Source organism: Lepisma saccharinum, chromosome 1 (genome assembly GCF_977018435.1).
Source record: "Lepisma saccharinum chromosome 1, izLepSacc3.1, whole genome shotgun sequence".
In the NCBI taxonomy this organism is placed as follows: domain Eukaryota; kingdom Metazoa; phylum Arthropoda; class Insecta; order Zygentoma; family Lepismatidae; genus Lepisma; species Lepisma saccharinum.
Genome location: NC_139229.1, coordinates 171,243,639 through 171,260,425, shown reverse-complemented (window position 1 = coordinate 171,260,425; position 16,787 = coordinate 171,243,639). Strand labels below are relative to the sequence as shown.

At 39.4% G+C, this 16,787-nt stretch overlaps 1 protein-coding gene across 2 annotated transcripts in view; it reads left to right on the top strand.

Moving 5' to 3' along the window:
- The window catches only part of LOC146003964 (atrial natriuretic peptide receptor 1), a 1,164,278-nt gene that overhangs the window by 712,581 nt on the left and 434,910 nt on the right, over positions 1–16,787 (top strand). For both annotated transcript variants that reach the window (XM_083142500.1, XM_083142491.1), the window contains exon 7: positions 13,432–13,570. In XM_083142500.1, coding sequence (XP_082998626.1) covers positions 13,432–13,570 — 139 coding nt within the window. The remainder of the gene's footprint in view (positions 1–13,431; positions 13,571–16,787) is intronic.

Sequence of the window (16,787 nt, the reverse complement as noted above, 5' to 3'; positions counted from 1 at the left end):
CGGGACCCTTGGGGTCATAACTCGATAGTCTAATCACTTCATAAAGGGGCCCGGTTGAAGAAGCTAGAAAGAGCTTCTTACAAGCACTTAACACCGGCAATCTTCAGTGGATCTTGAAAAATCCGCTGACACGAATCCTACCGGAAATCGTATGAAAAAATAAAGTAATCTCAGCCTTATGCTAAAAACACCGTTAACGGTAGACGCGGTCTCGTCAACGATTTTAACGATCGGAAATTCAAATTTCACAGAAATAGCTTGAGAGAACATTTCTCCCCCCTTCTCCTTGTACTCAGAAATTTATCGCGTGAACAGTTCGTGCCTCCAATCTATGGGCTGATTATCCAAAGTGTTACCGCGGGAAGCGGTGTGCTATCGAAAATAACGGGGAGTTGCGCTACCGAGAGAAGTTTATTTCAGGACCGTGCCTTTTCTACTGATTCAACGAGACCATCAACTCTATAGGGCACCAGAGATAAACGAACGTTCCTTTATCCCCTTTCTATTATTCTCACAACCCTGCCAGATCAGCCAACCCTCGAATGTTTAAGTGTTGTTCTTATTTCACAGGGGCGATCCCTATTTGCTTGTTTACGTGTCACCCTTGTTTCTCCGGGGTATTACCCCAAGCTATAAGTGTACCTCTCGCCCCAGGCTCTCACATAGCCTGATATTCGATCCCCAATAAAAACCGAGGGTTTACACTTTCTCTCTCACGCTTTCATTGGTCGAGAACTCTCGAACCCAACTTGCACAGAGGACATGTTTTCGTTCGCTCGCTTATCAGATTCCCCGAACAGAGTGTAATTGATTACACATAAGGAATACAAGCTGGTTTTCGGATTCTCAAACTATTTCATTAACGTATCTTGCAATGCTGTAAATAAATATGGCATAATTACTGTTGGCACTTGTTCTCCTACTTAACGGTTAACTACCGACAGGATTACTCAAAATAAAGATCTAATTGTGGTGGTGTTTGCGCATTCATAAATTTGCAGAACCACTTCGGAACACAGTTCGCACTTAACGCCGCAAGAGAAGTTAGCAACTTGCAAACTTTGTTTCGCAAACTTCAGGTTCCCCGGCTTGATTTCGGAGGGGAAAGCCTCGCTGAAACCCGACACGAGAGTCGGTAACGAATTTTCGCTGTCGGTATGTGCGGAGACCCATGGCGTTCGGGATACTAGTGATCGTTTGCATCGTCTCGGAACGGCAAATTTGGTGCAGCAGAAACGCCGTGGAGCGGGTTAGGAAGGAACTTTTGATTACGAACTGCCGAACGACCACCAGAACAGTCGATATTTTCGTGGATTCTTCCTCTGACACTTCAGAAAAGTGACGTTCCAATACTTTTAACGAAAGTCGTCCATTCCCCTTTCTTCCCAGCCTTCATCCTTCATCGAGTCATTTAGAATTTAGTCGTCGAGTATCTAAGGCACAAACACAGGACCATATTTGTATATGTGTAGGTTCCCTTTTCATACAGAAAGGTTAATCGGGACCGGACCTATGTTGATTGCCAACTCTGGAAATGATTTCATAACGCGACTATAGCATCACTTTTGGCGTTGCAAAGTTCAAACGGAATCACATAGTTTAAGAACTCATTTGTAATAATCGCGACTTAGATTAAATAGTGGTAAAAAATCACGACGTCTGTTGATTACTCGAAAAACTATTATTGATATAAATACAAAATTTCTTGGACTAAAATGGATGAAAGGTTTGTAGTCAGGCCCACAGCTAGAGGGGGCGCAGGGGGGGGCAACTGCCCCCCCTGAGAGCCTGCCTTGCCCCCCCTGTGAAAAATACAGAACATATTCCTACCTGGAATTCTCACTAATCTTTACAATTATATTCTGCATTACTCTAGCAACATAACAAAAACATTTATTGATTTTGTGATTTATGAAGGTGGATTCCGTATAATGTCGTATCAGGATTGGGGAGAAAGAATTCCCTTCCAGTTTCAGACTTCGGGAAATGATTTCGCAATTTTCAGTATATAGAACAGTTGTGACAATTTGAGTAGTCTTGTATTAAAGGTGCCTAATGTGTTTGGATGTTTTTCTTGGATGTGTTGCTATGAGGTTTGAACTGCATAATTTTTTGTTTCCCAAGTCTACCTTTTGGTAATAGCGATTCATGTGATAGAGAGAGGGAGCAGATATTTGATTTTTGTTACTTAGCGTTGCTTTTCTGCCACATCTAGCTAATCGTGACAATGAGTGATGACGTGAAATTGATGAAGAGACACTCACAAACAGTGTTGCAACCACAGGGTGGCAGGGGCATTGTCACCCCAATCTTGGACGGAAGACCAATCTAGGGGGAGCAAACACTGAAGTAAAGAAACAGGACTAGCAGAATCTAAGAACAGCAGGACAAATGGATACTCGAGATGGAATTAATTTTCAAGTCTTTCTTGCACTTTTCTTCCAGACGGCTAAGGGCACTTGCAGGGGGCACAGAGGGGCAATTGCACCTTCGATTTCAAATTTTATACAAATAAAAGTACATTTCGTAAAATTTTCTTCCTCGCTTCGCTCGCAAACAAAATACCTACTGTTCATATAGTCCAAGTTCAGAGCCATAGCTAGGGGGCGGCGGAAGTCAGCCTTGGGAGCCAAAACGATCTGAATGAAGTGTACATGGAAGTTATACTGTACGTGTCATATGTACAAAAAGAATAATGTCCGTCATGCATATTCTGTCATTGAAAAATACAGTTTGCGTGCTTGTTTTCCATTACTAGCTAATATGAAATTGAACGTGTTGGACTAATATTTCACATAATTTGTTGAAACACAAATGCTTTAGCACCGACTTCTACCCCCTTTTGCATGATTTACGACGATAATAACGTATTTTAATGCTACTATTATTACTACCAGTACCACCACTATATTAATATTATTATTATTGGCACGTTTGTCATGGTACTTGACCCCCTCTCCAGATAAAAATTTGTGGTTTCGCGTCTGCTCACAAAGAACACTCATGCCCAGGCTCGAACCTGGAACCCCCTGGCTTCGTAGTGTGTTATGATGGAGGTCGGCTAATGAAAGATGTGGGACAGCTTACTGGCTCAAATTATTATCAAACATGATGAAAATGTGATAGTGTTTCACATTTATTATTTCGGTTAGAAAACTATAAAATTTGTAGTTTGATAAGAGTTGCACTAAGCATCTTATGGAGTGTAAATATCAATTTCAAATATTATGAATCATTTCTCTATGCAAACGCATCAAATATGATAAGCAACATAGGTGTGTGTTATGATATTCATTTTATAAAGGAAAATTTAAGTTTCAACCCTTACTGTTTGCATGATATCGTTTCCATATTATGTTATATATTGCTCTCAGAATTTTAAACGGCAGTAAAAATTAATGCCATTTGCAACTGCGAAGCTATCAATGGGATTGCATACATTAAGAACAGAAGATGCCATATTTCGATTGCTTGTAACATCGAAAGTAGAATTAGACAAGTAAATAGTGACTGAGAAGAGTATCAATATAAAGAAACTGATGTTAGGGGTTTGTAAGCTTCTGCTCAAAAAATTGTGTCGATAAGCGGCCCAGAGACCTCGTGCCGCGGAAATGGGGTAAGGCGAAGGAGGCCTCTTATATCGTTTGGGTTCGTACCATAGTCATTAAGGAAGGTATTTTTCATAATGTAAAGAGGGTACAAAATTTCTCTCTATAAAACTTGATATGAAATATTAATGATGACACTGTAATCAAAGAAGTCATTGATCAATCAAGGGATTCCTATTTGTTTGTCGGGTGTCAAACACATGTATTTCAACAACACAATATTTTGCAAAATGATTAACGTAACCAGTAGGCAAACATTGTCTGTAGTGATGCAAAAGTCTTTCATTTGAAGCAAATAGAATTCGTGGTGGAGTATAAGGGACCCATGTTTTAATGTTTTAGCAAGTAGGCCTACAAAAAATGTATTACAAATTTTTTACACAATTCATCAAAGTCTAGATAATATGTAACCATTCTTATTTAATTAATTCGATTTTTCTTGCATAACACAACACAATGGTGTTGTTGGATTCTCGTTAGATTCCTTTGTGCGTAAAAATCTTGCATACTGGAAACTAGTGGGAAACATTATGAAGCACGATTTATAAATGACTTCCTTAATCAGTTCTGCAGAGAAGCCCAAAGTTGTTGGTACATATTAATCATCTGTTATCATTATTGATCTGTAAATATAAAGTAGATACAATCCCGATTAGCCTATTTATGTTAAATTTTATCTTTGTATTCTTTGGTAGTCCGAAAGGTTATAATCGAAATATTGCTATTTGATGTTGCTTGAACTTTTATTGTTCGTTGGAGTTTCAAGATAACATCCCTTTCCTGTTACTTATTACTTTTGGAGGAGGGGGGGGTTCAAGTGCCTCTCTGTACCTTGCTATAGCTGTCAATGCAACACAATATATTAAAAATTTGCACCCTCTAGGATTGACGTCGCCCCCCCCCCCTACTAAGAATTCCTGCTACGGCCTGTTTGTAGTATAATGGTATGTTTCATATCTTGATCGTATTTTGTATTTTTGATACTGAAAGTGGCTTTTCAGCCACTTTTGGCTAATCCCAAGTATGATAAGAGTAAAGGTCACATTCATGAAGTAACACTGACAAAGAACACCCATGTTCAGGCCGTGACTCGAACCCGGGAAGTTGGTGGCGCGACCAAAAATCGAGAACTTACGGCCACCAAGCCGGCTTGATCGATATGTCATGTCCTTCTGTCTATCAATGGAAGTCAGTAAATTAACAACAGCGTGTTGTGTCCTATTCCTAGCAATAAGAATAGAAAAGCAATTTGTGGGTAATAAATAAATAATTTTATTTATGAATATATAAAATAATAAATAATCTATTACGAACACGTGTTTTCAGGTTACCAGCAAGGTAAGTCGATGTTGGCTTCCAACGTTTCGAGCGCATACATTGCTCTCATCATCAGGGATTATCATATTGGAAGCCAACATGACTTAACCTGGCTGGTAACTCGAGAACACTTGTTCGAATCACGTCAACAGGAAAGCTACAATTCCTAATTTAAAAATCTATTAATTTGATCAATAGTAATATAATAGTGATAATAAAATGAAGTTGTAAATGTCGATAAAATAATAATTGTAACACATTAGTTACCTCTTTGACAATTTAAGAAAGTACTAAAGCTGCAAGTATTAAATTTTGTGTAAAGAAATCAGTTTAAAATGCTATAAATTACTAATAATACTAATAAACTGGCGATGTGCCACTAATACGAGTAAATGCGGCTTCTGCTTGCTTGCGTACGAGATCCTTTGAAAACTTCCATGAAGCAGATTAATTTCTCTTTTGTTTCACAACAGACATTTACTCAAAATTGTTTGGAATTCGTTCTCAACTTCTTAGGCAACAGACAGCGCATTAAGAGCGATAATAAAGGGCACATCGCGGAAGTTGTCGGCCTAATCATATGATCATTCAGAGCACGCCGACCGGAACAAATTCGAAGACAATTCATGGAGTCTTTTACATTATGTCCCACACAGACACAGCTGTGCTCGTGCGGCGCAAAACAACTTTGTTTCCAGACACTTGATGACGCACATTACGCGGCCTCCAAACATTTGCCGGTCTTGTGGGTAATCATTTCTGAGTGGGATGGGAACGCAGAGCCCCCCCCCCCATTCCCCGTGAGAAAGCAACGCATGCTAATTGGTGAATCGCCGGCGCTAATTACCATGTGGCTACGTCACAAGGCCATTGGTGACATAGGATGCGTGGGATAAATATTTGATGAACCCTTTTGATTAAGTAGGACGTGAGGGTATAATCCCGCGTATGTTCAGTTTTTACCGAGGGTGGTTTTGGATTTCTTTTATGGTGTGTATTTGTGTGTGTGTGTGTGCTCGCTCTGGCGTATTCACACGATATCACCGCAAATCAACTGAAAGGTGTCAGGTTCCAATCTGATGGTAATGGTCTCCCATATCTAGAATCGCATTAAGGCAAATGCAGAATGGATTGGGTTGGGTTCATTTGTGGTGACAGAGATAGGTCGTGATGTGGGAATGAAAATAATTCTTATTTCTGTGGTTGGAGTGGCAATGCCATCCATTGTTGGATTCAGGTCTTGTTTGTTTTAAGTTCAATTTATGCTGACTTAGCTAATCGAGACTAAACCTATAGTTTAAAGAGAACTGAACCATCTTCAAGGATCTTGGATTCATGCGTAACGAGAAAATTAATCTCTGTCTATATAACAAATGGATGTAAGTGTGTATATGTATATATGTGTGTTTGTTCCAGCGTAACTCTCGAAAGCCTGGAGCGATTTCAACCAAACTTGGAACACGTATCACTTGCAATCTCAAAAGAAATACTGTGGGGGTAAGACACCCCTGGCATCATTGGAGGTGGGAGGGGGTGACATGCAAAAATAATCGAAAACTACCGATATTAGTGTGGAATCCATAGATTTCGGGGTCGCTAAGATGAATAGTGACACTCCTAATGCTGTTCCACTTCAAGTTCATCACCTATCTGGATGGGGGTGAGAGGGGGTGAAAATTAAAATGTCAGAAATGACCCAGATTAGTGTCGAATCCATAGTTTTTGGAGTCGCTAAGCTAATGGGTGACATTCACGATGACCAAACTTGGTACTCATATGACTTACTATCTGGAAAGAAATACTGTGGGGTAAGACACCCCTGGCACCCTAGGGGTGGAGGTGGGAAGGGGGTTACATGTAAAACGACCCATATTAGTGTGGAATCCATAGTTTTCGGGGTCGCTAAGATGAATAGTGACACTCCCAATGCCGTTCAATATATTATTCTTGCTCTTGTAGGTGGAACTAAAAATGTTGTTCATAAATTGTTGTTAAATTTTTATTATACTGAATTTGTAAAATATATTACTTCATAATTTGTATACTGTACTTATACTTTTAAATTCCTGTAAATAAAAATTGTTACATTTTACGCTATAGTTGGAATTCATTAAACACCGGGGCAGCGCCGGGTACTCAACTAGTATACTATATTTTACTATAACATTAATTCTCTTTTGGAAGGAAAGAAATGCACACATTGTTGCTGTATAATATATTACACTGATTTTTAACTTCCGTTGTTTTACCTGTGCGTATTCTTCTCTCCTAGTTATACGGAATCGAAATCTGTTGCCTTTGAATTACTGGTGTGCGAGAGTTGAGTTCTTTAAGTTTTTGTTTTGGGGTCACTTTATGCACAGATAGGCTAATCGGAACCACTGTGCAATGCAAAGTACTTACACCGGTTATCGAAACCAGGATCTGGTGAGCGAGAAGATGCTAAGCATCACCCAGCACGGAGAGCAAGAATCTCCTAGACTCCGTTTCAGCATCACTGACTTAGGTGATCCAACGATATTTTGAAAGTTCTTACAGAGGTGGTGTCAGGAAAACGTTATAGTGCTGGCTCAATATTGACTAATTTCTTCTTAGTAATATCTTATCTTCACTCAAGCATTTCGTTCAGGGTAACCTAGTGGTAGACATATACAGAGTCTATGAACACACTACTATAAAGGTTCTTGAAGAATATCAAGATTTTTAAGACCTAGGGTATAGTTCAAAGGTTAAACATCTGGCCACAAAAGAACCTAATTGGCAACTTTGTTACAGCTTCTTGTTCAGTTCAGCTGGACAACTCGCCTCCGGTATCCCTTTCTACACCCTCGATTTCAGACACATTTCAAATATTTTCGTGAAAATGTTTAGTTCCTCATAACAAAGAGTGTTTGCCAATAACGCGGAAGTTATTTATTTTAGATCTACGTGCTACGAAACTTCCATTTTTGTTTTAAAATTAAAATTCCTTGCGTAACTTCAAAAATGTTTTTCCTAGCTTTTATGATGGTGGATGATGGATTCATGTCACAGGCGCAAGTCTGAAGATTTCGTATCATGGATTCATGTCACAGGCGCACGTCTGATTTTTTCTTTTTTTCTTATGATTGACTTGTGCAATGGGAACATTTGCAATTGCGATATTTTATATGCATGATATATTGGCGGGTTGGACATTTCAGACATTGGATTTCATTTATGCGACTTCAGAAATTTGAAGTAATTATTTCTTTTTGGCAACTGCAGACCGTAAAGGGGAGGGTTGTATTTTCTAAATGACTTGTGGGATGGGATAATTTGCGACTTCTTATTTTTATGATGGGTTGTTATTTTTATGGTGCGAAGGGAGTGGAGGGTGGTATTCTGTGGAAAAGGACAACAAGGACTTTCAACGTAGGTTTTTTGGACTTAAAAATTTAACTTCGACCCGCAATTCAGTGCCTGGCCTTGGTAAAAAGAGGTAAGTTACCTTCTTAGGTTTAATTTTAGCAGTGAGAAATAGTGTTAGGGGCAGGTGACTCCGGTCAATTTCTAACATGCCTTTAAAAGGGACTCTATAGAAAAAGGGGGGCCGCGGTAGCGGTAGGGGGCGGTAGGTCAATTACACCAGGGGCGGAGCCCGGAATCGGTGGGAAATTTGGACTCAACAATTTCAAACGACAATATCTCAACTTCAAACGGCTGCACATTCGTAAATGCTTGTTTCCGCGCTCCAAATTTTCGTTCTTCATAATTAGCATCGCATAATCTTCACAAAAAAACCCTCCGAAATCGAGGGTGTAGAATGGGATACCGGACCCTCACTATGCGCCTCCACCGGGTATCGAACAAGCCGTCAGTTGGAAGACGCCACTCACTCACGCCACTATCTCACCTCGCATGTTGCCTAAATAGTCCAGTTTCTTGTTCCGTCAGCTGGTAGACTACACCCACTCGCACCACTGTCACACGTCGAAATGTTGCCTAAACAATGGAAATGCATCCTGGGATACCGAACTAGTCATAGCTTCACATCATTCTTTATTTCCACTGTGTTTACCTTTGTTGATTGCTCTGCACAGGATCTGTTGCTTTTGAATCGTCGGTGACTATTTCATTGGAATGTGCGTCACGGAGTACAGATGCATGCTCCGACTTCATTATTCCTTCTCCAGCAAGTGTCCAGCGATCAGAGCCAGTGTGTTACACTAGAGACATGTTTACTGAGATAATGTCTCGGCAACTTGTTCGAGAGTTTCTTCTTTCCCATTGTTGTTCTTTTCGTCTTTTGTAATAACAGTTGGTCACATTCGGGTTTTGGGAAAAACCAAAATTATACTAAAGGGACATTTGTTATAAATCTTGTATTAAAGAAACAAAAGTTTTCGTGTTTTTTTTTCTTCTTCTCATGATTATATTTTCGGGCCTCACCGAGCAGGATTGACATGTTTAAAACGCGTGCCCTTTTAACAAATGTTTTAGGGAGCTTTCAGACGGAAGCGACAAGCGACGTGTTGCTTGGAAGCGAAACCTCATTAATGAACGCAACCTTTCGAACCGAAGCGACGAGACAAGCTGCACACATCGCCGGCGCTGACGAAGCAGCGCAAATATCAAATAATGAAGTCAACAAAATTATTGTATGCGTTAACATTAAAATATTTAGGAAAACAATACTTTAATTCCTCCTGGAAAATTCCAGTTGATAGGAGGTAGACCACTGTTGCACCGACCCCTGCAATTTTAAAATGTTGTTACATTTATTAAAGTGTATATGATTTAACGGTTTTATGTATTTCACCAATTCTCATCTCGGTAATAATACTTTTTGTCTATGTTTACAAATAAATGTAAGAAATGTACATATCTGTTTTTTGGAACCCGTTACCGAAACACCATTTTTTCCCATTTTTTCTTAACATTTTTAAATGATAATATTTTAAATTTTTATTGTCAATTCTAAAAATGGACGAGATGTTTCAGGTATTCTGCCCACTCATTCACCCTTATTTATAGGCAGTTAACAAAAAGTATCTTATTTGGGTGCTCTACCTTACACATGTCAACTTTGGAAAAAAATATCAAGATATCATATAGTTTTATCCGGGTTTCAGAAATCATTTATGGTGTGTTTGCGACTATCTTTCAAGATATTGCAATTTGGGTATCTGTTGCTTTTCAAAACGTTGCCGGATAATTTGCAATCAGTTTCATTTAAACCTGGATTTGTCCTGTCATATCATGAAGGGAATCGAACCAAGCACCTCTTGATTTCGTACGCAAGCGGAACCTTCGTTGCGTTCATCTATCCTCCTTCCGTTGCCATAGTAACGATCAAGCCACGACCGAAAGAAGGCTGCGTTCCCGATTGAAACAATGGCACGGTAACCCAAGTAGCAGGGAATACATTTTGATAAATTAATTTTCTCTCCCGTTCGCCTTGCTTTTGATTCGCTTTAGCTCTCTGTAAACGGATGAGAGAAAGATTTCCGAAGCTTATGAATTGGAATGGAAGGTTTTAGGGGAGGATGGAAAATCCGGTTTTCATTTCCCCCGACTCTTCCATTAGCGTCGAGCAAGGCTTGGGATCAGGACGGAGTCTGGAGTTTTCCATTTCCGGTATCCGCCCTCCCCCCCCCCCCAAACTCATGTCACACCTCGGGAGGGGGAGGGGCAGCTTGGGGGCGGGGGTGCGGATTCCCATCCGAAATCGGCAGATGCGATACAATTCTCGCGCGTACTGGGCTAATTGTCTCTTACTCTCGGGGGTTCGTTTGGGGGAAGTGGGGGTTGCGAGTGATGCTTTGGTGCGCCGCACATTAAAGGGTGGTTCCCTCTTCGGCGTTGCGGGGGTGGGTTTCGGGAGCTGCTTCCCCCGTTCCACGGGAATCGATCCTTGCGGTACACCGAGAAAAGCCATCACGCTCCTGCCTTCCGATTGGCTGATTTGTTGGCGCTTGTTCGTATCATCATGTTAACCGCGAGGATTGGGGGACGACGGGGAAATCCTGGAAAATCCGCTTTCGGTAAGACTTGTCGCCAAGTTTATACCCGTGACCACCTGTGTTGATTGCACTTTGTCAATGCCAAAGATTATTCACGCTAAGAAGTTGTAACCACTTGGTACCTGGTTCGATTTCCGGTATTAGCACCTTTTAATAATTGGAATTATGCTATAAGCGCAGTCTCTGAACTAACCGCTAACCCATTTGTGTATAAACTCTGCTTGAAACAAACTTTGTCCCTCATATAATAAAAAATCATGTAAACAAACGAACTTATACATAATAGTTTACGCCAGTAGCAGTTAGGATATCCTATATATCCAAGATATTTTATAAAACATTCATAATAAATAGAAATACCTACAGTAATGCTTCAAATGCAATAATAAACTAATTTATATGAATACTTGGTATTCCTATAATTGGTACGAAATTGGATTTGCTTTAATTTTCGGCTCCTGACTCCTCCTCTGTTCTAACCACTCCGCCACGGAGTTCACACGCACGAAAATATAATAAAAACTTTTTCCATGGAAATGATGTATTGCACACTTTTTGTAGCCAGGTTATTTTTGAGTATATCCCTCAACGTGTTTTTAGTTTAACCTTGTGGGTTAACAACAATTTGATATCCTCTGGAAAAGATTAATGTGGCGTTCAGCCTCGTTCCAATATTGTAGACAAGATTACTCTTATACGCTGTTTCGTTATTTACATTTCAGTTGTTTAGTTTTACTTTCCGGATGCTTATCGTTTTTCACCTTTGTCCCAGAATAGAATATCAAGTATGATTGATTGAGTGATTGATTTGGTGTTTAAGTCCACTTTATGCACGGTAAGGCTAATCGGGACTGGACCTACAGTTTAAAGAGGGATCCGAACCACTATGTGCCTCCACTGGGTATCGAACCCAGGACATCTTGATTACAAGGCGACGACGCTACCACTGCGCCATCGGGGAGGCCAATATCAAGTGTTCAAGGGTGGCAAGTAAGGAAGGTCTGCGTTGTAAGTCATTGTCAGATTACACTATTTAATTGTTAACGGCCATGTACTCATGCGCATGCATTATACAAGCAGATGAAATAGAAAACGTGGCCATTTTGCTTTGATAATGTGGTAAATTCCACGGTTTTTAAGTTTCAAATGTTCATATCTATTGTTTCGGATATTCTGTGTTATATGAAGGCTATGAAAATGTACAGTGAGGGTCAAAAGTAGTTGTATACGAACGGTTGGAAAAGTTGTTATCACTCTTAACCTCCTCCTTGACTGTGCCATTGACTGTGGTTGTTGCCTCAAATATTGATAAGACGCAAAATAAGCATTTAAGCCCCATTTTAGTACAAAAACAGCTGAAATTCAGACAGAGGTTTTTAACAAACACATTAGAAATTAATAATCGTGTTGGTTCTCCCTTTTCATCTGGTGAAAGAAATTCAAGAACTCATATTTGCTTGTAACTTTGTTAAAAGGCATCATTGCATACTAAAAAACATATTTCAGCTTTATTTTATTTCAATAAAAGAAATCGTTTTCTGCCTAAATAGGCAGGTTTCTCACAGCATTCTCTAGGCTGTCCGATCTTGCGCCTTATTTTCATTGGAGCGTAGAATACAATTAATTTAATATTATTTATCATCCGATATCTTCTTCTTCCCCAGATCCTGTCCCCGATAAATATTCCTTCCAGCGAGTCTTTTAGCAGGCAGTTCATTCTTAGCCAATGTAACAGCCAATTAATTTTTGTTTCCTTCATTGTCATTTTTTCACCAAATCTTTCCAACACAGTTTTTTTCTTACTTTGTTCATTTCACAGTCTTCATTCTTCGCCGTAGCCATAAAGATTGTAATTAGAACATTTTTCATTTAAACTATAAATATAAGTATTCTTGTACTCATTTCTAAATACGAGTGATATCATTGGCCGATTAACTTTTTTTTTCTCCTGCTACTGACTATATTCATTGTGTGTTTAATGTTAGTTTGACTTCTCGGAGAATGATGTACCCGTATGTCAGTGGTGGATTAACTACCTTCTCTCGGAGCATGGACATTTTTCGTGTTTTTAACTGCCCACCGACATGTTCATTGGATATTTATTTATAGTTTAAGACATCGTCTTGACGAGGAGGGGCATTTGGATCATCCATTAATTTTGGGCACTAAGAGGGTGAGGTTCAAAATGTACTGCCAGGAGAATTTTGTCAATAGCAGACACTTCCGGATTGCAACAATTCCATTGACTTTCAATGAAGCCACTTCAAACCCAGAAGTGTCCGTGACTGTACATTGAGTTTGAGATAGTCTAATGACATCCACCTGTGGCCTCTGTTAGGAGCGTAATGAACAATCTGGTCAGCAAGCAACAAAGAACTGTACATCGTTATACACAACGAATCATTTCCGTGACTTGATAACGATTTTGTTCATATAAAACATTAACGTATGTATATTTGTTGTTGCCCTATTACAAGGTCTGAATACGTTACTCATGTGTTATTCATGTCTCGTTTCTTCAGGTTGTTGCCATTTACTTGGGTTCGAAGAAGAATTTCGAGTTCGTGGCTGGGAAGACAATCCACTGGGCAGGAGGAAGAAAAGAAGCTCCTCCCGACACTCCTACGTGCGGCTTCGACAATTCTCTCTGTCCAGATAATTGTAAGTATATCTCAAAATAGTCCCTTGAAATGTAAAATAAATATATTTTGTGCATTCACGCGTAGCAAGGTATTGAAAATCTCAGCAATTCGTTGATTGTTTTCAACGAAAATGATTTATCCTTAACTGCTTTTTCAAACAGTTAATCCGTCTGCGGAAATTCCTTTTTTTAATAAAGGGTCATTCCAATCAACCAATTGTCTGAACCTTGACATCTGAGAAATGGATAATTTTTGGTACAGTGGAAAATTTGACCAAAAATGCCAAATTTCAGATATTTCCGCTCTTAGTTTTATGAATTATTAAATTTCAAAAAAGCAAAAATAAAAAAAATTGACGACATTTTGAAATCTTTAAACAGCTGTAGATCAAAAACTATTTGACCTAGAGAGCTCAATTTGGTGTCATTCTCTTCTGATTTTAATGAGCTTTAATTTGAAATGCAACATGTCTTGTTATTTTAATTTTGTAATTTTTCAAAAACTTGAAAGTTTTTTGAAAATCTCAAAAACATCCCCCCTTTTTTTTAAATGTTTGTTTTGAAGACCAATTGAGTATTTGTGTGCAAAATTTCATAATAGGACGGCAATGGGTTTCTATGGATATTAATTTTTTTGTTTTGTAATGTATGTGAAATGTGCTAAATTTGATGACTTCCAAGTTAAAACCATAACTATAAGCTGAGTGGTTGATGTTGAAGTCTTCATATTAATCTATTTTTCTAAATTTTTGTAGTACAATTTCTATGAAAATTCATAATATTTATCACTTTTAATTATAATGTATTGTTATATGTTTAATAAAATATTCTCATGGTACATAACAACCTTAATATATGTATTATATTATTATTATTATAATTTGAGGAGCTTTCAGACCGAAGTGTGTGATGTCCCCGGTTAGGAGTATGAAAACTCTTCTACACCCACGGCTTGCTGGGTTGAATTAATAGTCTCAGTTAACAAAAAACTCAATATGCTGACCAAGGAAGAATATATTTTATTTTAAATCATAAACTAAACGTTACGTTTCAACCTTCTAGTAAGATCTTCTTTAGAGACTGTACCAAATACAAATGAAATAAGGTACAAAACAGGATGATATATATGTATGTGTATATATATATGTACATACACACACACACACACACACACACACACAAACAAACAAACAAATCACTCGCCTCCAGACACAAGATTATTAGAAAGTTTTTTTTATCTGGAACATTCCTTTCCAGATGTTCCAGCAGGTGGCCTTCTCCTGTCAACTGTTGTTTCACCTTCCTGACAGGTGATTTAGATAAACATTTCCTTTCATCTGGAACGTGGTTGGACTCCTTATCTCACGCTCTTTTTCCTTATCCTTTCTTTCTTCATTCCTCTTCCTTTGCTCTTGTCCTTTCCACTTTTTTAACACCTTCTTCCATTCTTTGTTTATCTTCAGTCCCCCATTCCAGTTCATTGTGTCTTCTTCCCCTTTCTTCTCTATTTCATTGGACTCTTTCCATTTTCTCACTAGTACTCTCTTCTTCCTTTCTATCTGCTTAGCCTCATCCCACTCTATGGCATGTCCTGTTTCTCTCGTGTGCTTAAATATCGCATTTCTATCTCTTCGTACATCATCCCTATGTTCTTTCAACCTCTTTTTTGTTTCTCCTATGTACATACTCCGACATTTTTTTACACTTCACTTCGTAGATAATCCTTCCACTTCCCTGTTTTCCTTTTTCTTGTTTGAATTCTTCGCTATTCTTAAGATGCTTCGTCCTCCCTTCCTGTAAGTTTAAATGTCCGCTTTCCTAAGCAGTAAGCACCACGCAAAGAAACAAGAAATATTTTGCTGCGATATAATTTGGGGTTGTTACAAGTGACATGCACCAAGGGTCAAATATTGCATGTCCCTTGCATGTTGCTCGGACTGGGTCGTATTCTCAATAAAGTGCATCATGTCGCCTCGGTCTGTTGTTGGCGCATGCACGGCGAATACTTGCTTATATACTGAAGGGGCCCGTGTTGCTTGTTTGTCACTTCGGTGTAAACCCTCGCTGTCTCTTGTCACCTATTACTTGTCGTCTCGGTCTGAGATCACCCTTACAGGCATTTGTAGAATAAAAAGTATTTAAATCATGCCTCTTAATACAACATAATGATTGATCAGAGATATGTGAAGTATTCCAGTCAGTTTTACAAGAGTCGTAACGGAAAAGTAGCAGGTCTCAAGAGGAATAACTAGCTGTATTTCTTGACTGTTTACAATGATATGTGGGGGCTTTGGAAGTAAAGTAGCAGCTAATAGTGGGTAATAACAGGTGCGGCAGTGAAACTGGCGATTTGGCAACCCTGGAAATAGCAAGTTACGTAAGCAAGCAGAAAACGGGAGTGGTGCCATCTGGACAACAAATCTTTGCCATTGACACTGATATCGGTGTTCAGTCGAAATGGCGTCGTGGACCGGTGAACAACGCGCTTTTGCCGTGAAGGCGTTTTACAAAGACAACGACAGCTACGTGGCCGCGCAGCCTTATTTTTCTGAAGACGTTCGCGGCAATGCTGCGACTGTGAATACAGAACGTTATGCTCACATGTTGAACCATTTCCTAGTGCCACAGCTCGCTGATCTTCCTGTAACTGGAAACACTTTCTTCCAACAAGACGGGGCCACATGCCATACCTCGCGGATTTCCATTAACGTGCTACAGAACATCTTTCCTGGTCACCTCATCTCCAAGAACGGGGACATTTCCTGGCCTCCAAGATCCCCTGACCTTTCGGCTTGTGATTTCTTCCTTTGGGGTTATTTGAAATCTGAGATCTTCCGTTGTGACCCACCACACACCATCCAGGACCTGAAGGATCGCATTCGGGAGGAAGTTAATCGAATTCCAGTGCCAATCCTGCAAGATGTGATGTCGAACTTTTGTAAAAGACTTCGCATGTGTGTGACGGAAAATGGGGGCCACCTGCGTGATGTCATTTTCAAGTGATGGACATTTTGTGCCGTGACATGTCTGTGCAAGATGTGCACGTTGTTCAGAAACATTCATCACAAATTGCAAGCATTGTAAATTCATGTTGTATTTGTTTGATATCGCTGTGAATAAATTTATATCTCTGGTGGAGGTTTCAAAATCGCCCGTTTCACTGCCGCACCTGTTATTTAATGCATCGTCAATCCCCCACCCCCCACCCCGATTCGCACCCACACACACAAGTAAATA